This window comes from Eretmochelys imbricata, chromosome 5, assembly GCF_965152235.1.
Source record: "Eretmochelys imbricata isolate rEreImb1 chromosome 5, rEreImb1.hap1, whole genome shotgun sequence".
Classification (NCBI taxonomy): Eukaryota; Metazoa; Chordata; order Testudines; family Cheloniidae; genus Eretmochelys; species Eretmochelys imbricata.
The window spans coordinates 65647290-65671304 of NC_135576.1; the positions used below are offsets into that span (position 1 = coordinate 65647290).

The 24015-nt window shown below is 43.4% G+C and overlaps 1 protein-coding gene across 10 annotated transcripts in view; it reads left to right on the plus strand.

The window, feature by feature from the left end:
* The window catches only part of PPIP5K2 (diphosphoinositol pentakisphosphate kinase 2), a 95671-nt gene that overhangs the window by 51161 nt on the left and 20495 nt on the right, over positions 1–24015 (plus strand). For all 10 annotated transcript variants that reach the window (XR_013346167.1, XR_013346168.1, XM_077817263.1 and 7 more), the window contains 6 exons: positions 972–1113; positions 2269–2492; positions 11916–12043; positions 12251–12365; positions 23013–23120; positions 23205–23321. Coding sequence is in view for 8 of the 10 variants with exons in the window: in XM_077817263.1 (XP_077673389.1) it covers positions 972–1113; positions 2269–2492; positions 11916–12043; positions 12251–12365; positions 23013–23120; positions 23205–23321 (834 nt within the window). In the remaining 2 variants the exon portion in view is untranslated. The remainder of the gene's footprint in view (positions 1–971; positions 1114–2268; positions 2493–11915; positions 12044–12250; positions 12366–23012; positions 23121–23204; positions 23322–24015) is intronic.

Genomic DNA, 24015 nt, shown 5'->3' on the forward strand with positions numbered 1-24015 from the left:
TCATTGCAATTAGATTACTGCTGTTTGTAGTACCTAGTAGGCTATTGTAAGGCAGTATGTGCTTCCCCCAGATGCTGTTGCTACTCCTTGGCCTGCTCTCTGCTTATGTGGGGGAAGGATCTGAACAGGGAGCCAGATTTCTGTCTGAAAAAAGGGAAAAGGTCCTGCAGGTGCTCCTAAAATGTGAAAATACATGTTTAAATATTATGATTGACCACTCGCTTACCCTGCACTTCACCTTTCTAAAAAGTGAAGGTAAATCACGAGGCATTCAGCCACTCTTCAATGTCTTATATAGCATTACTGGCTTACTTAATGGTGATCATGCTTGGCTCCTAAAGTTAAATGATTGGTTCAGTTCTGGAGGATTGACTGTTGATTCCTGCTAGTAACTTTTTTGTGTTCTATCCTGAAAGAAATAAGTCTGTGCAGGAGCAGCCATGTATGCTCCCTCCAATTAAGTTTTGTTCTGTAAAATTTCCTTTCATGATGTATTAGGAAGTATTTAGCCAGAGTGTACCATTCTGATTTCTCTTGACAAAGCTTTTAACAAAATGTTTGTTATTAAAAACAAAATAAAATAAATTATTAAATGTGCACAAAGTTGTGAACTTCCTCAGAATTCTCACTTTTGAGAATAAAATAATTAACATAAGTGGGGAAGTTTAATTCCATTCCTGACATTGCTGTGGTATTCCATACAGAATTGTTTGCCCTCTAAGTATCTCATACAGCCTTAGCTTTTGACACTTGGGTTAAGCTTTCTACTCTTAATTTAGATCGCAGTGTATTAATTCTGACTTTAAGGAAGTTGTGGACTGTGTACTTTTATGCATATGTTGAGTCTAGAAATCTGAGAGTTGAGAGATGTGGGGGGGTTTTGTTTTGTTAATGCATCCCATTAGGATTTCCTAGATATTTAGATATAACCAATTTGGCAAGGAATATTTCTGTTTTATCTCATACTGCAGCTTACTCCATCTGGAAGCATCTCTCTCATAAAATCAATGAAGGTGATCAGAAATCCTGTGAGAACATGTGACAAGGTTTATTCCTTGATTCAGAGTTTAACTTCTCAAATCAGGCAGCGAATGGAAGATCCCAAGTCCGCGGGTAACTGAAATGTTTTAAAATGTGTGTTTAATTTGACTTATGTCCATTTGAGACCACTAACTTTAATGGATATGCAGAAGGCAGGCACCCTTTCCTCGTTTGCTTCACTGTTTCACAGATTTTTGCTAATGATACTTTAGGGACTCATGCAAGTTGAGCAGATATGGCTTTAGAATACAGGCTTTTCCCCTGAGAGAGTTTGCTGCAATTAGCACAAGGTTTAGAGCAAAAGACTATGTAGTAACGTTGCCATAACCAGTTATTTCTGGGATCTATACTAAAAACTAAGGTGATAGGCGTAATATTACTCAAATATGCTGCAAAACTTTAAGTTCACAAAGAGGGCAGGCTGCTCTAAATGTAATTTAAGGGAAGATTTCCTTTGAATGTTAGTATCTTCATTAAAGCTTTTGTTTGCTCTACACTAAAACACGGGCCATGATGAATAGAAATGTTGCTCTATAAATTATGTAGTATTAAAACACCATTTTTTTTTAATAGTTGCATTTTATCTCTGTAGGACTTGCACTGATAACTAGAATTGATGTTCTACCATTACTGCTCCTTTTCCCAATCCAAACCTCTAGTCTGCAATTTGGGGCATCTGCCCCTGCTCTTGCCAGTCTCCTGGCTCCCCATATTCCTGGCTTCTGCCCTTGGGATGTGTACAGGAGTGTGTGGGAAATAAGGGGCACATCCCCAGAAAAAAATATTTTAATCTAAAATTTTTAAAAAGTCCCTGAGTACTTCTTAAAACCACACTGTATATAATTTATCATGGTACAATTCTGCCTGAAGACCTAGCGATGCACTTGGAAAAGGGAGCTTGGGATAGAGCAGACATGCTTCTGTCTTAGTTACCATGTAATAATTCCATGCTAGTGGCAACGAAAACTGAGTTCAAAACTACCCATACACATAACTATTCCCTCTATTTTGAGCCCTTCAGATAATGATTTCAAGTATCTTTGTGGTAGTATTCACAGGCTTCTGACCACTTTGCCTCAATGCGTTTGTTATCTGGAGTGAGCTAACATTGTTTTACTCTTAAAACACATTTTAAGACTATAATTTCAATAATACATTTAAATCAGTTTAACTTTTTTGTTGTCAATCCTAAATAGTGAAATAAGAGTAAAATATTTATCTGTCTAGATATTCAACTTTACCATAGTGAAACGCTAGAGTTAATGCTGCGCAGGTGGGCCAAGCTGGAAAAGGACTTTAAAACAAAGAATGGACGATATGACATCAGCAAAATCCCTGATATATACGACTGTATAAAATATGATGTCCAACATAATGGCTCCTTAAAATTAGAAAACACAATGGAAATATACAGGCTATCAAAGGCGTTAGCTGACATTGTGATCCCTCAGGTAAGCACTTTACAACATTAATATGGCACCTTTAGAATAAAAATCAGTAAAAGATGCTTGCTGTCTCCTGTTTTTGCAAGGCTTCTATAGTTTGCAGTGACTAGAGGCTCCAAGATGACCTTCTGTTTACTGAGGAGATTGAATGTCAATGGTAGAGTACAGATTAACTGGCCTCAGTAAATTAGTAGTTCATCAAATCGATTAAATTTAGAGTGAATTTTCCAGTAGCTTGCATAAATATGACTAGGTCAGAGGTGGGCAAACTAGTGGCCCGTGGGACCGTCCTGTCCGGCCCTTGAACTCCTGGCTGGGGAGGCTAGTCCCTTGCCCCTCCCTTGCTGTCCCCCCTCCCCTGCAGCTACACTGCTGTGCGCTGGGGCCGTGAGCTCCTGAGCTGCCTGTCAGGGGGCGGGAGTGTGGATAGGGGATGGGGAACAGGGGGATTGGATAGGGGATGGGGAACAGGGGGGCCTGTCAGGGGGCAGGGGTGTGGAGGCAATCAGGGGACAGGGAGCAGGGATGGTTGGATAGGGAGTGTGGTCCCAGGGGGGCAGTTTAGAGCGTGGGGTCCTGGGAGGGGGCGGTCAGGGGACAAGGAGCAGGGGGAGTTGGATGGATCCAGTGTTCTGAGGGGGGCAGTCAGGGGGCGGGAAGTGGGGGGGGCAGATAGGGGGCGGGGGCCAGGCTGTTGGGGGAGGCACAGCCTTCCCTACCCAGCCCTCCATACAGTTTTACACCCCGATGTGGCCCTTGGGCCAAAAAGTTTCCCAACACCTGGACTAGGTCTTAGTTCCCATTAGCCCAGTGTGCTAAAATTAAGTGCCCCATAACTACTATTCTTCATAGATTAAGGAGGGCAGTATAATTGAAGTAATCAAAGATGTCCCTATCTGAAGTTGAATTTTTTCTGTCAGCCTTTTTGCTTACAAGACTCCTTCTCAGGCTGTTTGTAAGGGACGAAGTTAGCCTAATTTCACTTAACTGAAGCTCACTGGTAAAGAATTTAAACCAAAATGGAGCTTTCTACTGCTAAAATGCATTTTGGTTTTGGTTTTAAATATGCTAGCAGTTAAATACAGATACCATCTTCCTTCTAGTATCAGGGGTAGCCATGTTAGTCTGTATCCATAAAAACAACAAGGAGTCCGGTGGCACTTTAAAGACTAACAGATTTATTTCGGTATATCTGAAGAAGTGGTTTTTTAACCACGAAAGCTCATGCCCAAATAAATCTGTTAGTCTTTAAGGTGCCATCGGACTCCTTGTTGCTTTCATCTTCCTTTTGTTTCTAACAAGACAGATGCTCATCAGGCAAAAAAATACAATTTGGTTCATGTCTGTAAAATTATATCTTTAATAGTTATCCATATTGCTGAACAAAATAGTATCTACTAACGAATGGCATTCAACAGGGAACCAGGGAGGTAGGAAATAGTTATCTCACTGTCAGTGTGGGAGCAAATTGTCTTCCATCAGTAAAGGAAACAAAACTTAAAATAGCAGAGTTCCTGGAAAAAACGCACAGAGCAAGATTATGGAAATGAGTGCACATTAGTATTGTCTTCGCCACATGGTTCTAGATCTGTCTACTTCTCATTTCCCTTTTTTTTTTAAAATCTGTCTGCAGTGCAGTTTCAAAACTGAGAAAGTCATATACATTACATGGAATTTCACTGGATCTAGATGAACACATAGGTCCCTTTGTCAGTCAAATCTAAACTGCATTCAGTGTTGTGCTGAGTAGACTAGGGAAAAAAACCTAAGTATTACCTTAGTGTTAATGTCTCTTTCGCATATAACCAGAATTCTTCCTCTGTGAATCAGACTAATTCGTTCACTCTAGTAATGGATTTGCCTTCATTTTTTTGTTTAATATGTAGCATCATTTCTGATAAAATATCTGCTCTGCAAGGTCTTATTTCCAATTCTGTCTACTAGTTCTTTGCCTAGATGAGAGAATTTTTTTTCTGAAGAGAACTAACTAATTGAAATACCACTATAATGCCTTTAAAGCTGTTGGGAGTTGCCCAGGGGATCAGATCTCATATTGTGACATGGGACATTGAGAGCCTGAGAAGATACTAATAAACATATAACTGGAATACATATATTGTACCTTATGCACATCTGTAACCTTCAAAACTTATACTTATTGACAATATTTTTGTACAAGTTTGTCAGCTCTTGAAAGAATGGACTCTATTCTCATATTAAGGTGTTGGATGCCATTGGACAAATCAAGATTGTTTTGAAAGTGGAGTGTGCTGTACTGCACTACAGAAACGTTCAGCTGTTGAAGACTTGACGTTCATGTGAAGCTTTTTTGTACAAATAGCTGGATAGACAACAAGTCATTCTTCTTCGAGAGATGTCCCTGTGGGTGCTCCACTCCAGGTGTTGGTGCATCCCTGCACCTTCACTCAGAGATTTTTACAGCAGTACTCGTACCGGTCGCATATGCGCAGAGCCTGCCCCGCCCCGTTCTGAGTGTATCTTAATAGTACGCGTGCATGTCCAATCTCCTCAGTTCCTTCTCTACTGTCCCCCGCCTGAGATGGAGCTCAGCAGAGTCGTCAAAGACTTTCTCTCCCTTTGTTACAATTACCTTTCTAGTTAGTTTGTTACGAGTAGTACTTAGTTACCATTTTTCTATCCTTTTCTCTCTCAAAATAAATAAATATTTTTTTTCTTCATTCCTGTCAGTGGCTGCCACTTCCGACATGCCTCACTCCCCAGGCTTTAAGTGCTGCTCTACCTGCAATGATGCCATCCCTCTGTCAGATGGCCATTCAAAATGCATAAAATGTTTGGGGGAGACCCACATCCCTCCAAAATGTGCCCACTGCAGCAAGCTTAAATCTAGGACATGGAAGGACAGGGAGCTGAGGCTAAAACTGCTCCTCCTTCAAAAATCCTTAGGGTCAGCTTCAGACCCAGGTGCCGACTCTGGCTCCGCAGCACACCACAGCCCCCCTGCCTCAAAGAAGGACAAAAAACTTCAAAAAAATGGCACTTTCTCTCACCTGCAAAGGGAACTTCTTCCCCAGGCAGGTCTACAACCTCCCTCCCGGCACTTCTCCGAGCACTTTTGATGCGGTGGGCTCCTCCGGCGTTGCACAAAACCCGCCCGCCTGCGTCCGCGAAGCTCCAGTGCCAGGGCTTCAGGCTTCCAGTTGCCTGTCTTTCACAGCAGATTCCTCTTGCACAGCTCTCACCTCACAGAGGAGCTCCGGGACTGCAGTTTACGCAGTCAAGGGACCTGCTGGTGTCACCTATCCTGCAGTCACCCTTACTCAATGCCTACTTCTCTCCAAATGCTCAGTCAGGGTCTGGACAGCCTTCCTCCAGTGATGAGGAAGCTGGACTACAGGAAGAATTTTCACCATATCAAATCTCCCATCCTCAGACCCCAATCAATAGAGGTCATAGAAAAATTACTTCATCCTACTCTCTGGATCCTGTCCCGTGGTGTGTAAACCCCTGGATGGCACCACCTATGCCCTTCCCACCACAGTGGCAATATTGGGCCACATAGGCATCTTATCCTCAAGATAAGACCACACTCCCTATGCCACCTCAACCAGGCGTGACACCTGTCCGGCCCACCAGCTGACGAACCTGCCACTGATGTAAGGCACCAGGCAGCACTGTCACAACTGCAGGATCCGTCATGACGTGCCTCAAACCCAGTAGACCTAGTTGTTACGCCTGATGAAGCCTTACTTCCTCCTCCCCCCGCATCTTTGGATGATTTCTCAAAATTTCAAGACTTTTTCAAGAGTTGCCAGTGAGTTAAGAATTAACTTGGAGGAGGTTCCTGAACAGCAGCATGAGTTAACGGACATCCTGCAGCCCTCTTCTTCTTCTAGGATTGCATTACTGATCAATGCAGCCCTTTTGGAACCTGCTAAGGCCATCTGTCAGACTCCTGCTGCAAGCCTACCTACCTGTAAACGAGCGGACCGCAAGTACTTCATCCCTTCCAAGGGCTCTGAATTCCTTTTCACTCATCCAGTGCCAAACTCGCTGATAGTAGATGCAGTCAACCAAAAGACCAAACGCCTGTTTCACTGCTTCACCCCATCTGACAAGGACAGTATGCGATTAGATCTGCTCGGAAGTAAAGTATACACATCTTCCATGTTACAATTTCGTATTGCTAATTATACTGCTGTTCTGGCAAAATATGACCACAAAAATTACAACAAATTCATGGACTTTATTGATGACATTCCGGAAGGAAAGAAACAACAATTCATGGCTCTAGTTTCCGAGGGACAAATCATCTCACATACCACTCTTCAAGCGGCCCTTGATGCAGCCAACACTGCAGCAAGATCCACTGCTACAGCAGTGGTCATGCGCTGAGGTTCATGGCTCTCCTCGAGGTTCATTCCTTTCCTTGAGAGGTACAGAATACCATTGAAGATCTTCCCTTCGACCGTGACAAACTCTTTCATTGAATGAAGTACGTCGTTCAGGCAAAGACTCAAGGGCAACTTTCCGGTCTCTAGGAATTCAAACTCCTACGACCAGAAGGTGACAATATAGATATCAACCTTATCAGCGTCCACGCTACCCTGCATATACCCAGCAATTCCATAGAGCACATGAGCAGCAACGCCAGATACCAGCGTCACCGTCTCAATTCCTCAGCAGTGTTTCAACCCCCTCCGACTAATAAGCAGATTTGAAGCCTTGTTTGAGGGTTTAGAAAACAGCGTTCTCACTTCAATGCTTACATCGCATGTCCCTATTTTTGGACACTGCCTATGACCATTCTCCCATCAATGGCAGAACATTACCACCAACAAGTGGGTTATATTGGTCATCACAATTGGCTATTCGATCCCTTTCCTATCCTTGCCTCCTACCCACTCACACTCCCTGTCCTCCTTCAGGGACCCCTCTCACGAGCAACTGCTCCTCCAAGAAGTACATCATCTTCTATTGGGAGCAGTGGAACTTGTGCCCAAATGGCACAGAGGAAAGGGGTTTTACTCCAATTATTTCTTAACAGAAAAGAAAACCAGGAGATGACGACCTATCCTCGACCTCAGGCGGCTCAACAAATTTATCAAAAAGCAAAAGTTCAAAATGGTTACCCTCACCACCATAATCCCAGCGCTGGAGCAGGGTGATTGGTTTTCAGCCCTCGACCTACAGGATGCCTATTTTCATGTGACTGTACATCCGGCCCACAGACGTTTCCTTTGTTTTATCCTCAGCTCAACACATTTTCAATACAGGGTGCTACCCCTGGGCCTATCCACTCCCCGCATTTTTTCACAAGCTCCTAGCTGTAGTCTCTGCCTACCGCAGGAAACAAGGGGTCATAATATTTCCTTACCTCAACGATTTGTTTCCTCAAAGTCTCAACGCATGACAAAGCGCTTCGATTCACGCAGCTCACCGTTGATTGTTTCCTATCCCTCGGCCTACAAATAAAAACAAATCCACATTATCTCTTACCCAGCATCTGGAGTTCATAGGAGCACACCTCGATTTCCAAATGGAAATAGCATCTCTCCCGCCCGATCGCTTCAACACCATAAAACTATTGGCAGCGAAACTTCGCAACAGTCCTCAGGTCACCACTTGAGACTGTCTACAACTACTAGGTCGCATGGCCTCGTGCTCTTTCGTGGTCCAAAACGCACGACTATACATGAGGTGTTTCCAAGTTTGGTTTGCCACAGTTTACAGACCAAATGTGCACTCTCTAAACAAGCCTCTATCCATACCTTTCAGAGTCAAAGACTCTCTCCTATGGTGGACAGTTCCCTCCAACCTTTGCTCTGGAGTCCCCTTTCTCTAGGATGCTCCATCCCTCATGACTACCGATGCATCCCTCACAGGGTGGGGTGCACTCATGTCCCACCACACAGCCCAGGGGCTATGGTCTTCAACCAAAACCTCCCTGCACATAAATGTCCTAGAACTTCGAGCCATACACAACGCCTGCTGTCACTTCCTCTCATTAATCCAGAAGCAACATGTATGGATAATGACAGACAACATCACCTGCATGTTCTGTGTAAACAGGCAGGGAGGGGCTCGCTCTCACTCGCTTGGCACAGAAGCCATGAAGCTCTGGAATTGGTGCCTTGCGAACAACATTCGGATATCAGCCGCCTATCTTCCCAGAGCTGTGAATACCACAGCGGACAAATTAAGCAGACGCTTTCCCTGGGATCACGAATGGGAGATAAACGAGACTATCATCCACAACATATTCCACATATGGGGCTACCCAACTATAGACCTTTTCGCAGCTGCGAAAAACATGAAATGTCCTGAATTTCCCTCCAGAGAGGGACTGGGCAAACATTCCCTGGGAGATGCGTTCATGATCCCATGGCACCAGGACTTGCTATGTGCTTTTCCTCTGATACGTGTTCTCCACAGAGTTCTAATAAAGATACAGACAGATTGTGCCATGGTCTGATTGCCCCGTTGTGGCCTGGACAACCGTGGTTTCGATTCCTCACCAGAATATCAATCTGCCCACCAATCTCGTAGCCCCTCGCTCTGAACCTCCTATCACAGCAACACTGTCGATTTCTTCACCCCAACCTGTCCATGCTTCACCTTAAAGCTTGGTTCCTATATGGTTCTCCCAAAACGAACTAGCGTGCTCTGAGCAGGTTCAAAGAGTGCTCCTACATAGCAGAACACAATCTACTCGCATCACCTGTCTCCGAAAGTGGAAGCGATTCAAACAATGGTGCTCAACTAATGGTGCTCTTCCTACTTCTGCACCTCTTCCACTTATACTTGACTACCTATTAGACCTCAAGCAATCGGGCCTTTTTCAGCTCCATCAAAGTCCACTTAGCTGCTATTACAACTTTTCATAATAAGATTGATGATACCTCTGTTTTTGCTCATCCAATCACCAAGTGTTTTCTCAAAGGACTCCAATCCCTATACCCAGACATTAAACCTCCTACTCCTCCGTGGGACCTTCATTTAGTTTTATCCTGCTTAACTCAACATCCATTCAAGCACCTAGCTACTTGCTCCCTCTTACACCTCTCTATGAAAACAGCATTCTTAGTGGCAATCACCTCGCCAGACGGGCAGGAGAAATAGCAGCTCTCATGGTAGACCCACCGTATACACTGTTTTTTAAGGACAAGGTTACCCTCTGATTACGTCCCAAATTTCTTCCAAAGGTGCATTCCTCATTCCATATCAGTGAGCCAATACACCTACCAACTTTCTTTCCTAAACCACATGCAAACTCTTTTGACTCCACCATGCGTACGTTAGATATACACAGGCCTTTGTCTTTCTATTTGGATAGAACTTTAGGAACTTTTCTAGACTTTGTCTCCATCGCGGAGCATTCCAAAGGGACACCTATTTCCACCCAGAGACTTTCAAACTGGATTTCTGACTGTATCTGACTGCTATCAGATAAAGAAAGTGACGCCTTCAGCCGGCATCAGAACTCACTCCACTAGATCTGTGGCTACCTCCGTGGCTTTTCTACGCAAAGTTCCCCTGGCTGACATCTGTAAATCGGCCACTTGGTCTTCTGAACGCACATTTGTTAAGCACTACGCCCTTACTCAAGGACGTCTCTCTGATACACGATTAGGCAGAGCTGTATTATCTACTGCATTCCTACCAAATCCGAAGTCCCTACCTCCTTGAGATGCACTGCTTTTCAGTCACCTGAAGTGGAGGACCCACAGGGACATTTCTCTCGAAGAGGAGGTTACTCCCCCCCGGTTTAGTAACTGATGCTCTTCGAGATGAGTGTCCTGTGGGTGCTCCACTACCCCCCCACCTCCCCTCTACTTCAGAGTTGGGGTAGCCTCCGTTGTAGAGAAGGAGCTGAGGAGACTGGTCGCGCATGCGTACTATTAAGGTACACTCAGAGTGGGGGGGCAGGCTCTGCGTGTATGCGACCGCCGCAAGTACTGCTGTAAAAATCTCCGAGCGAAGGTGTAGGGACGCACCAACACCTGGAGTGGAGCACCCACAAGGACACTCAGCTCGAACATCAGTTACTGCACAGGATGAGTAACCTCCTCTTTTGCTCATTCAGCAACCTGATTTGCTTGTGTTGGTTCTTTGGGTTAATGCTGAAAATGAATACCCGGTTTAGTAAGGCTATTTATAGTCTGTATAGCAATATTTGACACAGATAAGATGTTCTTAAATTCAGAATATATTTACCAATAGAATTTGTGTCTGTTTTATGAAAAAAATTATTTAAGAATTGAATTACTCACTGAAATAGATGGTGCCTAGAGAGGGATGCAAGTGGATTGGTTTTATTTAATTGATGGTAACAGCTGGAACTGAGGCAGATTACCATTACTATTCAATATATTTTTACATCAAGAAAATTCAGTGGAAATTAAACTACATTTCAGGGTTTGCATTTAGTGGGTTTAAAGGTGATCTACAAATAGAAGAGAGGACTCCATTTACTTTTGTAGTATGCTGAGTACTCAACATGGCAAAGGTGGGAGGGAAGTCCTGCATAGTACGGACTTCAAATTGTTTGTCTTTTAGGTCACCCGAAGTCCAGAATCAGTTAGGCTGGATATAACACAGTTACACTCAGTATGCTGGTTGTGTTACTGATTACAAAATATCACTTCTGGGGGTAGGAAGGGAATTAGAGTACCACTGGACCTGTCCTAATGACAGTGTGGGGAGGGAGAGAGAGAAAGACAGGCTCATCAGGTAAATGCCATATTATAGGGATTTGCAAAGTTTTTTTTTTTTTAAATAGGTTATTTGGAGCAATGGGGAAACAGTACATATAAAATAAGAATACTCCCTTAAAAAAAAAATTGACAAACCAACATAACATACAAAGAAAAAAGGCCTTTACCTTGCTTTCCACAGTAACCAGAAGTTCTGCTATGGTGTTGGGGAACATCACCAGCCATGTAAGATTGTCTATTTCATTGAGCAGGAGACTCTTGAAAGAGAGTTTTAAAGTGAATATTCTAAGTGCCCAAAATTACCACCAAGAGTATCATTCTGATGTTAATGGAGATTTCTTACTGTTGTTTTCAGATTATATTTGACTGCCTTCAGAAGTGAAAAGGGAAGTACATTTCTTGCAACTGTTGGAGGTCAAATGAAAAAACAGAATGCCTCCTTATTTCAGTTAGGCCACAAAAGAGAACCTTCTTTCAAAAATCAGATTCATCCTGGTATGAAGGAGCTTGGTACTTTTCTGCTGCCACCAAAGGAAACATTCTTTCCATTCATACTTCGGAAATTTCCAGTGCAATTTCTTTGTCCATGTTCAGACACTTAAAATCCATGTTTTTCAGCCACAGGAAGTGGCAGATAGCTAGCTACTGTTTTTCAGTTATGAGTCTTGAATTCAAAATTCACTTCAGTGTTCTTTATAGTTTTGTTTCAAAAACTTAATTTCTTTCTGTCCAGGAATATGGTATTTCCAAGGCTGAGAAACTAGAGATTGCCAAAGGCTACTGCACACCTCTAGTTAGGAAAATTCGTTCTGACCTTCAGAGGACTCAGGATGACGACACTGTAAACAAGCTTCACCCTCTGTAAGTTCAGAATTTTTCAATACATGTATGCTGCCAATTGTCTTCAGTACTTAAACGTTCCCGCAACCTCGATAGAGAACCACGTACTTATAAAGCTATGCTTACTTCAAACGATTTATAGTAAGATGGTAGTAAGTTTTCTAATATGGGTATATTTTAATGTCTTAATTAACTATGTTTTTTTTCCCCCTATATTTTTGATTTCAGATACTCCAGAGGTGTTATGTCTCCTGAACGTCATGTTCGTACTCGGTTATATTTCACAAGTGAGAGTCATGTCCACTCCTTATTATCAACTCTTCGTTATGGTGCCTTATGTGACGTAAGTTGGTCATTTTCCTGTTAGAGCAAACGCTGCTGCTGGTATTTTCTGAAGAACCTATGGAACCAAATTCCACTAACCTTAAATGGGAGTTGAGAGCCTAACTTCCTTAGGCTACCTTGAAAATCACAATCTATTTTATTAAACATATTGATTTTGTAATATGTTTGGCAATATGACTTGTGTGCATAACACTAATCTTTGCCATATAGATTTTTTTCTTAGCAGAAAACAAGATGGAAAATGTTTAGCATTACCTTGGTTTTTTTATGGAAGTTAGTAAATATTAGTGTATTTGCTAACATTTGAGCTCTAAATTCCTCATGCTCAGAAAAGACCATACTTATATTCCGATCAGGCAGTAATGCAAAATACCTTTTAAGAATTTCTTGTAAGTAGGTTGAAATTCTTCTCTGAGAAGCTGAGCAGTACTGTCCATCTCCAAAATTGTTTACAATTGGTCCTTAAAACTAACTTGGTGGTGTCTAATATGCAACACATGAATATATTTCACTTAGCTTAAACACCCTACACCTGGTAGCTGCCTCATCAGAAATCAAGCAGGACACTTTCCAAAGTTCTGTCCCTGGAACTTAAGAAGAATAATTTCTCCTCCCAGGTTATTGGTAAGATAGGCAGAAAAATTAATGTTTTACACTTAGTGTCAAATTCTCACATCTGCACCACAAATCATAAAACTAATGTACACTTTTTATTTGAAAGAGTAACATGGTCTTTGTCATATCTGGCAATAGCATCTTATTTATGCAGCATCATAGCAGTGTTTAGAATTTTACAAGCAGTTAAATATTTTTCTTGTGGACACAAATCCTGAAGAGCATAAATCCTAACTCAAAAGGATGTGGTACCAAGAGAATGATTGCTGAGTAAGAGTTGGATCCTGCCCTAATATGAGTCTGGGCGATGGTAAAATAGGGGTAGAGAAGAGAGATTAGGGGGAAACACAAATTCTTCTTTGAGAAGATGTAGCCATATATTCTACGTAGGTGTGTGCACGTCCAATGCACCAGAGCAGGATAACTTTGCCTACCAGTACTTGCAGATGGGCAGTGCTCGTGCCTCGTAACTATAGCCCCGGCTATATCAGGTGGCGCTGCCCCAACCCCCCTCAGTTCTTTCCTACCGCCCATGGCTGGAGTTGCAGCTCTGTGTGGCTCCTAACCTCACAACCTCTCTATTTCTGAGTGACTTTTTCTAGTTGGAGATAGTTAACTAGTACCCTTAGTATAGTGTTAGTTAGCTTTAGTTTAAACATTTCACTGGTGATGCCTTCACCATGGTTTAAATACTGTCATGTGGAGGAATGATCACTGTACACGGTGCTTGCTGTGCTTAGGCAAAGCCCATGCCAAGGAGTGGTGGTGAGAGATCTTCGTCTAAATCAGCACTTGCTTGAACAGGCCACGTGGCCTGCTTCAGCACCAAGACTTACGTTGGATTGGATGTCACCCTTGGGTTCTGAGAGTGCTGCTACTTTGTGTTCTGGAGCTGGCACCTTTCCAAAGAGACACAGGAGTCACTCCTCCTCAACTGCACTGAAGAAAAGACCACACGTAAGACCATCAAGGTTACTCCAAATCGTGTGGGGACTCATCTGTCCTTTTCAGAAAGAGTACAGATTGGCATGATGTGAATGTTGGTACATGGGATGGATCAGGTCCCGTCAACCACTTTCTAGTACTGCACAAGGAAGTGAGAGACCCCTTACTGTCGACCCCAGTTCGGACATAGGGCGTTTGTTGAGTCTGGTACCAACGAGGGCAGTGCCAGCACTGGCTGTTTCTGTGTCAGCAGCGTATCCAGCAACAACGGATCTCCTCTGCCTTTTTGTCTCAACCTCTCCCTTGGCCCAGGACTTTGCCATTGCTGTGTCATTTATAGGCTCGTTGGCTAGGCGAGCTGCTGAACCTGGGGTTCTGTCAGCACCGCACACTGGTGTTTCCCTTCCATAGTCAGTGGAAGCAGGAGCCAATGCCAGGTTCAGCACAAGGGACGTCCTTAGCATAGAGAACGTCTTCAGCACCCCTGCTGTTGGCTCAGCCAATGTTACTGTGGCAGCACTCGCCGCCCTCCACTTTGCCACAGTCACGTTGGTGCCGCTGCCAACTTCGGGGTTGACACCACTTCCGGTGCCAGAAACAACAAAGGTGTACTCAGTGCCAGCGATAGCATTTCCACCGTTGCCGCCAGTTCCCTCTTCGTTCTGGTGTATGGACGAGTCAGTTACTCAGACCTTCAGGGCTGGCTCCACCTTTCTCCCCTGGAGCCCGGTACTCCTTTACTACTTCTAGGTCGGGATCATCCTCCTCCCATTTTCCATCGCCTGATCCACACTGGCGGCCATTCATGGAACACTGTGGGTACCAAGATTGGCACTCATCTTGTGGGGAGGACTATGGATTTTTTACTTCAAGGGCTCCTGCGCCTTTGATCAGATATTTTTGGTAATGATGCCCATTTAGCCCATTCATTCCTTGTGTCCTGCACCGAGACTACATGGGGCTGTGCAGACAAACAACTCTCAATTCCTTCTCAACTAACTGCCTTTGGCCCGAGACAGATTCTGCAACTTTTGCCTCTTCTCTGTTCAGCATTTGGATAGATAGATAGTTACTTTCCTTCTCTTGTTCTTTCCCTTAAAATTGTTTTTAAAATCTTTTTATTCTTCGTTTAGAACTTCGTCTTCTTTCGGGTTATCTTTTATTTTGTAATTTTTTCCTTGGGAATGCTGAGTTCCCTGGGATTCAAGATGGGTGTCTCATGCCACGAGGCTATTCTAATCAGTGATGGCCATCCCCAGTGCCTTGACTGTTTGGGTGATACCCATATGCCTAGTAAGTGCAAGATCTGCACATCCTTCAAAAGTAGATCCTGAAAAAAATAGGGAAATCAAGATTGAACTTCTAACGATAGAGCAAGCCTTACATTCAGCTTCAGAGCCAAGGGCACAGGACCCCACCCCCCCCGCCCCCCGTACATAGATCTCCCAGTACCAATAGTGCCCCGTCCATGCCAAGACTTCAGTCAACAGAGACCACTAGAAAGGTAGGAGGTACTGCAACATCAAGTACTTCTACAGTAGCAAAGTCCTCATCTGCCTCTAAACAGGAGGAGGTAGGGAGTAAATCTCCAAGAGAATCTCAGTCACCAAAGCACGAGAGAGCTACAGAGACCTCAGGTCCCAAGGGGAGTTCCATGCAGGCTTAGAGTGATGCTGGTACTGCAAAGGCAAAGAAGAAAACTCAGTCTAAGACAGACTTGGTATTGAGTTTGGGTACCTGGATCCGAACTGGCAGAGATGTAGGTGGAAAGAGTTATAAGCCTGTCCTAGAACAACACTCAGTACCAATATCAAGGAAGTCAACTGTACCAAAGACTGCCAAATCTCATATGGTACCAAGGGAATTGGGACTGAAACAGTCCCAGGCCAGGCTCTCAGTGCCAATTACATTGATACAGAAACCATACTTCAGGCTTTCTCCCAGACCAGTCTCTACTATCAGTAATTCAAGAGTTCAGGTACCTAAGGACTCTGCTCTTCAGAGCCAGAGTCTCCCCTATTAATGAGTGCTGGGGTTTGTCAGTGTCAAGAGCTGCTCAGTCACCACCCCATGTATCACATAGGAACCATGCTTGCCCTCGTCGTCTTTGCAAGCTGAACAACTTCCCACCATACTCTGGAGTATGTGGAATAGGATGCTTCAGATTCTCAGATCTCTGTGCAGTGTTCCCCTGTCTATTCTAGAACTCATCACTATCCCTCCTGCCCTGATGTTTTGCAAGAGGATAGACCTCAAATGAACACCCTCCTGGCAGAAACACAGATGCCTCAACCTATGCCTTTTGGCTACCCTCAGTGGCCTTTCTGGGATCCGTGGATTTTCTGTCACCAGAAATTTGTGATGAGGTCTTCACACCACCAGAGGGAACAGAGAAGGACCCATTCTCCTTAACCCCCTTTACAACCAACCATGCCAGACGAAGAGACCTTTGAGGAACAAGGGCAGACAGGGAGGTAACACCTCTTATGAATGTTTCCTCTTCATCACCAGATGAAGCTGTCATGCCTCCACCACCTTCTGTGGAAGATGACTTCAGACCATTTCAGGAACTGATGACACAAGTTGCTGACATGCTTTAGATTCCCTTAGAGCAGCAGTTCTCAACCGAGCAGATTTCAGGGGGTTCGCCAATTAGTCGGCACTAAATTTGCTGGGGCCTAGGGCAGAAAGCCAAAGCCAGAGCCCTGCCGTGGCGGGTCTGAAGCCTGAGCAGCTTAGCTTCATGGAGCCCCCTGTGGCATGGGGCCATGAGCAATTGCCCTGGTTGCTACTCCCTAACTCTGACCCTGGCTTTTATATTTAGAAAAACAGTTGTTCCACATGTGGGCTCTGGAGTTTTTAAGCATATTGGCTGGGCCTCAGAAAGAAAAATATTGAGAACCCCTGCCTTAGAGGAGATTCAGGAGTCCCACCATAAGCTCCTAGACATCTTACACACCTTGTCATCGATGAGAATTGCCATTCAAGTGAATGAAGCTCTTATGGAGCCCTCTAAGACTGTTTGGCAAACCCTAGCTACAACACTGCCTACCTCCAACAGAGTTGATAAAAACTATTATGTTCCTGATGGAGAATCAGAGTTTCTGTTCTCTCACCCAGCTCTGAACTCCCAAGTAGTAGATGCCGTTAATGAACGAGGTAGGCAACATAGCTCAAGTCCAGCCCATACAGCAAGGACCATAAGAGGCTCAAACTTTCTGGCTGCAAGTCCCATCAGCTATAACTACATTTTCTCAACCGTCCATGACCTCCAAGTGACAATTTTGATGATTTGGTCAAGAGTCTGAACCGTTCCCAGTCGAAGTGGCTTTCCAGCTGCAACATCCTACCTCCTCCCTCCTTTCGGATGCCACCTCTCGCATTTTCAGGATGCATGCAAGCATATAACATCGGACAAATGGGTTTTGGAATCCATAACTTCTGGTTGCGCTATCCATTTCAAGATTATCCCTCCTATCCATCCCTGTCCCTCTTTAGGGATCCTTCTGGTGGTCAAGTACTAGAACAAGAAGTGACCTCACTTCTAAATTTAGGAGCAATAGAACCCATTCCTATGCAACATGGAGGAAGTGGATTTCATTCAGATATTCCCCCCAAAAAGGGGGTGTGGAGACCAGTTTTGGACCACAGGTCTCTAAACAGATATTTAAAACAACAAAAATTCAGGATGGTGACCCTGGCAGAATAATTTGGTCATTTGAATTAGGAGATTTGTAGGTCAAGAATCGCGAACTAGACACATGTTTTCATGATGCTGTTTGCCTATTACATAGGAGGTTTCTTCATTGCCAGATCAACAATGAACAATCAAAACAAGGTGCTTCCTTTTGGACTATCTTTAGCACAAAGGATGTTCTCAAAGATGCTGGCAGTAGTTGTTGCCAACCTTTGTCATTTGGGCATAATCATTTTCCTGTATTTAAACGGTTGGCTGAAAAAGAACAGATCCTATTGGGAAGTGCTGGAGTTAGTAAAGATCACATGTTCTCGGTTTTATAGCCTAGGCCTTCAAATCAATATCAAAAAGTCCATTTTGACTCCACTATAGTGTCTAGATTTTGTAGGGGCTTCCTGGATGCATTGACAGGCAGAGCATACCTAGCAACTAGCAGATTTCTCGCACTAGTGAATCTTATCTCAAGAATTCAGGGCAGCGCTCAACTTACAGTAAGAGATTGCCTTCAGCTGCTGTGATGCATATACACATATTTCTATGTAGTGCAGCATGCCAGGTTACATATCCAAGGTTTACATGGATGTGCAAACCCCACAAACATAATCTAGGCAGGTTACTGTGTGTTCCCCAATAAGTTCTACATTCACTTAACTGGTGGAAGAACCTGAGCAAGACCTGAGAGCAGTCAAAAATGTTTGCCTATGCTTTCTACCTCTAATCAGATTGAAGTCAGTAAAGATAATGACAGACAACGTGACATGAGCGTATTATATTGAGTGCCAGTTGAGTCTTTGGGTTAAGTTTAGAGGTGAGAGCAACAAGGCTGATGTCATGGTGAGCGTCTGCTATGGACCACTAGACCAGGAGGATGAAGTAGACAAGACTTTCTTCAAACAACTAACAGAAGTTTCCAGATCACAGGCCCTGGTTCTGATGCGGGACTTCAGTCACTCTGACATCTGCTGGGAGAACAATACAGCAGTGCACAGACAATCCAGGAAGTTTTTTGAGAGCGTTGAGGACCACTTCCTAGTGCAAGTGCTGGAGGAACCAACTAGGGGCCATGCTCCTATTGGTGGTTCTCATAGGTCAGTGGTAGGCAACCAGAGTAATCTGATTGTGGGTCGTGAGACATTTTGCTGACATTAACCATCCACAGGCACGGCCCCCCACAGCTCCTGTTGGCCGGGAATGGCGAACCATTGCCACTGAGAGCTGCGGGGGGGTGGGGTTCTCTATTCACTCACCTCTCTACAGCAAGATTCCTGCAAGGTCTGTCAAATAGCTCCCCACAAATCAGAGACCCTACTTGGAGCTGGGACCAGAACCTGTTCTCAGTGGCTTTATGAAGTGTCTGTTTGAACCACTAGCTAGGTGTTCATTATTAGATTTATCTTTGAAGACAGCCTTTCTGGTAGCGATCACTTTTGCCTGAAAGATGGGAGAATTGATTTATAGTATTTTTCTTAAGAGGCAGTGTTATGGGCCTATTTAAGATTCTTACCTCAAATGTCCTCGGAATTCCCCATTAATCAAAGCATTCATCTTCTGGCTTTCTTCCCAAAACTACTTCGGACTAGTCAAGAAGCCTCTAAATGTGAGACGGGCATTTGCATTCTACCTAGACAGGACTAAACCATTTAGAAAATCTCTTAGACTATTTGTATCTGTTGCGGACAGAAACTAAATTGGTAATTTTGAAACAGTGGTTGTCTATGTGAATCTCGGGTTGTATTAAGACTTGTTTCGACAGAGCTCATGTCCAACCCCCTTCAGGAGTGATAACACATTCTACAAGAGCATTATCTACGTCAGGGGTCTCAAACTCAATTTACTTTAGGGCCAGTGCCCGTCCTCAAATCCTCCCAGCGGGCCAATAATGTCACTCATGCTGCCCAAAACTCCTCCCCCCACCTGCCTAGGGCTCTGGGACAGAGTTTGGGTTGGGGAGGAGGTCTGGGGTAGGGAATTGCGGTGCAGGCTCTGGGAGGGAATCTGGGTGCAGAAGGGGTGAGAGGTTGGGCTCTGGGAGGGAGTTTGGGTGAGGGAGGGGGTCTGGGATGGAGTTTGGGTGCTGGGTGCAGGCTCTGGGCTGGGGCAGAGAGTGGGGGTGCAGGAGGAGGGGGGTGGGGTTCCAGCCTCTGGGAGGGGGAGGGAGTGCAGGCTCTGGGAGAGAATTTGGAGGTGGGAGAGGGTGTGAAAGAAGGGGTGTAGGCTCTGTGAGGGAGTTTGGGGGGTGTGGGGAGGGGGTGCAGGCTCTGTGAGGGAGTTTGAGGGCAGGAAGGGGGTGAGGGTGCAGGCTCTGGGAGGGGGTCAGGGTATGTGGTGCTTACCTGGAGTTCCAAGGCAGGGTGGGCCAGGTGGCCTCCGAGCACTGCTGCCCCAGCCCCTGCAGCTTTCCATTGGCTGCAGGGGCACTTGGGGCGGGGGCAGCGCGGGGAAGCACATGGAGCGGCCGGCAGACACATAGAGCGAGCAGTAGACACCGCTCAGCTCTGCTGCGCTGCCGGGGCACTGAACTGTTTTAAATCACCTGTGGGGGAGGGAGCGCCCAGGGGCGGCAGGTGTGGACAAAGGAGAGACCCAGCCCAAAATTGCTGGAGCCCTGCGGGGAGGTTCACGGGCCGCGAGTTTGAGACCCCTGATCTACATCCTTCCTTAAGGATGTACCTCTTGTAGACATCTGTAGAGCAGCAACTTGATCCTCTGTTCATACCTTTTCTAATCATTACGCTCTGGTGCCCCTGGCAAGATCAAATGCAGCTGTGGCCAATGCAGTTCTCTCTTCTGTATTGGACTGCGCTTCGAACCTTCCACCTCTTTAAGGGGATACTGTTTAGAAGCCACCTGAAGTGGAGGCCCCATAGAGCTGCTATATGAAAAAAGAAAGGGTGCTCTGCTACGTGCCCTCCTTCCCCTTTTCTTCAGAATTGCCCTTAAGGGATTCTCTGGTGGAGAAGGACCTGAGGGTGGTTTGCCTGCACAGCTCCATAAAGCCTCGGTGTGGGGCACGAGGATGCGTGGGTTGTATGTGTGGGCCAGATGGGCACTGCTGTCAAAAATATATGATCAAAGGTGCGGGGCGCAGGTACACTTGAAGTGGAACATCCACAGAGATACATCTCAAAGAACTCCAGTTACTGTGCAACGTGAGTAACCTCTCCTTCTGTTGGCTCTGCCTGAGCCTTGGCAGAATAAGGGTGCACTAATCAGCATGTTTCTCCTGCTCTGCCCAGTGGTGCAGAGCAGAAGGGATTTTATTTTCTGGTGGAATTTGTACTACTTGTTAGTAGAGCTGTCAATCGCAGTTAACTCACATGAATAACTCAAAAAATTAATCGCAATTAAAAAAATTAATCGCGATTAATCACACTTTTAATTGCGCTGTTAAACAATAGAATACCGGTTGAAATTTATTAAATATTTTTGGATGTTTTTCTACATTTTCAAATATATTGATTTCAATTACAACACAGAATACAAAGTTTATAGTGCTCACTTTATATTATTTTTATTACAAATATTGCACAGTGAAACAAAAAATCATATTTTTCAATTCATCTCATACAAGTACTGTAGTTCAATCTCTTTATCATGAAAGGACAACTTACAAAGTAGATTTTTTCTGTTACATAACTGCACTCAAAAACAAAACAATGTAAAACTTCAGAGTCTACAAGTCCACTCTTCTTGTTCAGCCAATCACTAAGAGAAACAAGTTTGTTTACATTTATGGGAGTGCGTCTTATTTACAATATCACCTAAAAGTGAGAACAGGCTTTCGCCTGGCCCTTTTTGTAGCTGACATTGCAGATATGCTAAACATTATGTGCCAGATGTGCTAAACATTCATATGCCCCTTCATGCGTTGGCCACTATTCCAGAACATGCCTCCATGCTGCTGCTGATACTTGTTTAAAAAAAAAAAAAAAAAAAGCGTTAAATTTGTGACTGAACTCCTTGGGGGAGGATTGTATATCCTCCTGTTCTGTTTTCCTCGCAATCTGCCACTTATTTCATGTTATAGCAGTCTCGGGTGAGGACCCATCACAAGTTCGTTTTAAGAACACTTTCACAGCAGATTTGAAAAAACACAAAACATACCAATCTGAGATTTCTAAAAATAGCTACAGCACTCAACTCATGGTTTAAGAATCTGAAGTGCCGTCCAAAATCTGAGAGGGACAAGGTATGGAGCATGCTTTTTCAGAAGTCTTAAAAGAGCCACACCCCGATGCCGAAATTACAGAACCCAAACCACCAGAAAAGAAAATCAATCTTCTGCTGGTGTCATCTGACTCAGATGATGAAAATGAACATGTGTCAGTCCGCTCTGCTTTGCATTGTTATTGAGCAGAACCCATCATCAGCATGGATGCATGTCCTCTGGAATAGTGGTTGAAGCATGAATGGGCATGTGAATCTTTAGCACATCTGGCACGTAAATATCTTGCGATGCCGGCTACAACAGTGCCATGCGAATGCATGTTCTAACTTTCAGGTGACATTGGTTACAATTTGTGGGAGATGATGCTGCCCACTTCTTGTTTACAAACTTGTTTGTCCGAGTGGTTGGGTGAAGTAGGACTGAGTGGACTTGTAGGCTCTAAAGTTTTGACATTGTTTTATTTTTGAATGCAGTTATTTTTTTGGATGTAATTGTACATTTGTAAGTTCAATTTTCATGATAGAGATTGGACTACAGTACCTGTATTAGGTGAATTGAAAAATATTATTTCTTTTGTTTTTTACAGTGCAAATATTTGTAATAAAAATAAATATAAAGTGAGCACTGTCCACTTTGTATTTTGTGTTGTAATTGAAATCTATATATATATATATATATATGTGAAAATGAAGAAAACATCCAAAAATATTTAAATAAATTATATTCTGTTATTGTTTAACAGTGCAATTAATTGCAATTAATTTTTTTAATTACATGATTAATCGATTAATTTTTGTAATTGCTGGACAGCCCTACTTATTATAAGTTTACTATGAGCTCAGTAATGGGTTTATTGATCACTGTTTGATTCAGTATTTTTATTTTTTACAGGGAAGGGCATTCTTGTTGAGGGGTACATTCTGTGGCTCACAGAAAATTCTCTAGTCGTTTCTGCAGCCATAAAATTTCAGCAAATGGAAGGTTCTAAATGTGATCTGAACTTGAAGGGCTAGTCTTTGGTTTGTTTTTCTAGAATGTTTGTTTCATTTTCATTCATTTGGAGGAGCTGTGGGCATTTTGGGTTGAATGTAAAATTTATTTTTAAAATATGAATTAAATATTCATAAGTTAAGATCACCTTTTTCTCTTAAATCACTTCAATTTTATTTTCAAAGGTTTTTTATTTAAAATGTGTTACAAAATGTTTCCATTTCTTTAAGGAGTCAAAAGAGGAACAGTGGAAACGAGCTATGGACTATCTCAATATTGTCAGTGAACTCAATTACATGACCCAGATTGTTATCATGCTGTATGAGGATCCAAACAAGGTAAGTAAATAAAATTGATAAATATCTACAGAAATATGATTAGTTCAAACCGTGTTTTAAAGAGTAGATATTCATTGTCTTTAGGAACTTTCTTCAGAGGAACGTTTTCATGTGGAGCTTCACTTTAGTCCCGGAGCTAAAGGCTGTGAAGAGGATAAAAACTTACCAGCTGGTTTTGGATATAGACCTGCCTCCCGAGAGGTAATACTTCTGGCATACTTAGATCAAAAGTTCAAGGATTCTCTGTTCATGAATATGTTCCAATAACTTTTGTGTTAATCACTGGAGAATTAGTTAAAAAGAACGACGAATGATTTTGAATTAACTTTGTGTGTACTGTATGCATATAAAAAAAATAAACTAGTGTACTATGAGTAACAGTTATAGTCATAATTCAGGCCCTCTGATTTCAAATAGATACTTTACTTCAATAAAAGGTGTATACTCACCTCATTTGTTTTTACTGCCTTTGTAATTGCAACCTTTTATGGTTTTGCCTAATTTGTTGTTGGAGATAGTCCTGTTTCTCGAATGTTCTGACAAATGCATAAGAAAAAATATTAATTGGAATTTTGGGGAATATTGGCTAGTGTGACTAGATTATATTTTTCAGTTTGTATCTGTGTACATCTATATAGTTAAACAATTTGGTGTTACAAATGTTAAGACTCCGTGGGTGAAATACTGCCCCCACTGAAGTCTGTGGGAGTTTTACCATTGACTTAAATGGAACCAGGATTTTACCCTTTACATATTCAGTGAAACATGTAAGAAGACATGGTGGTGTAAGCAATGATATGGTCACATTGTCACATGTTGTAGAAGAGAGTTAAAGTAGCAAATTATTTTTCTAGGTATATAAAAAACAGTATTTGTGTGGTTTAAGAACCTTGTG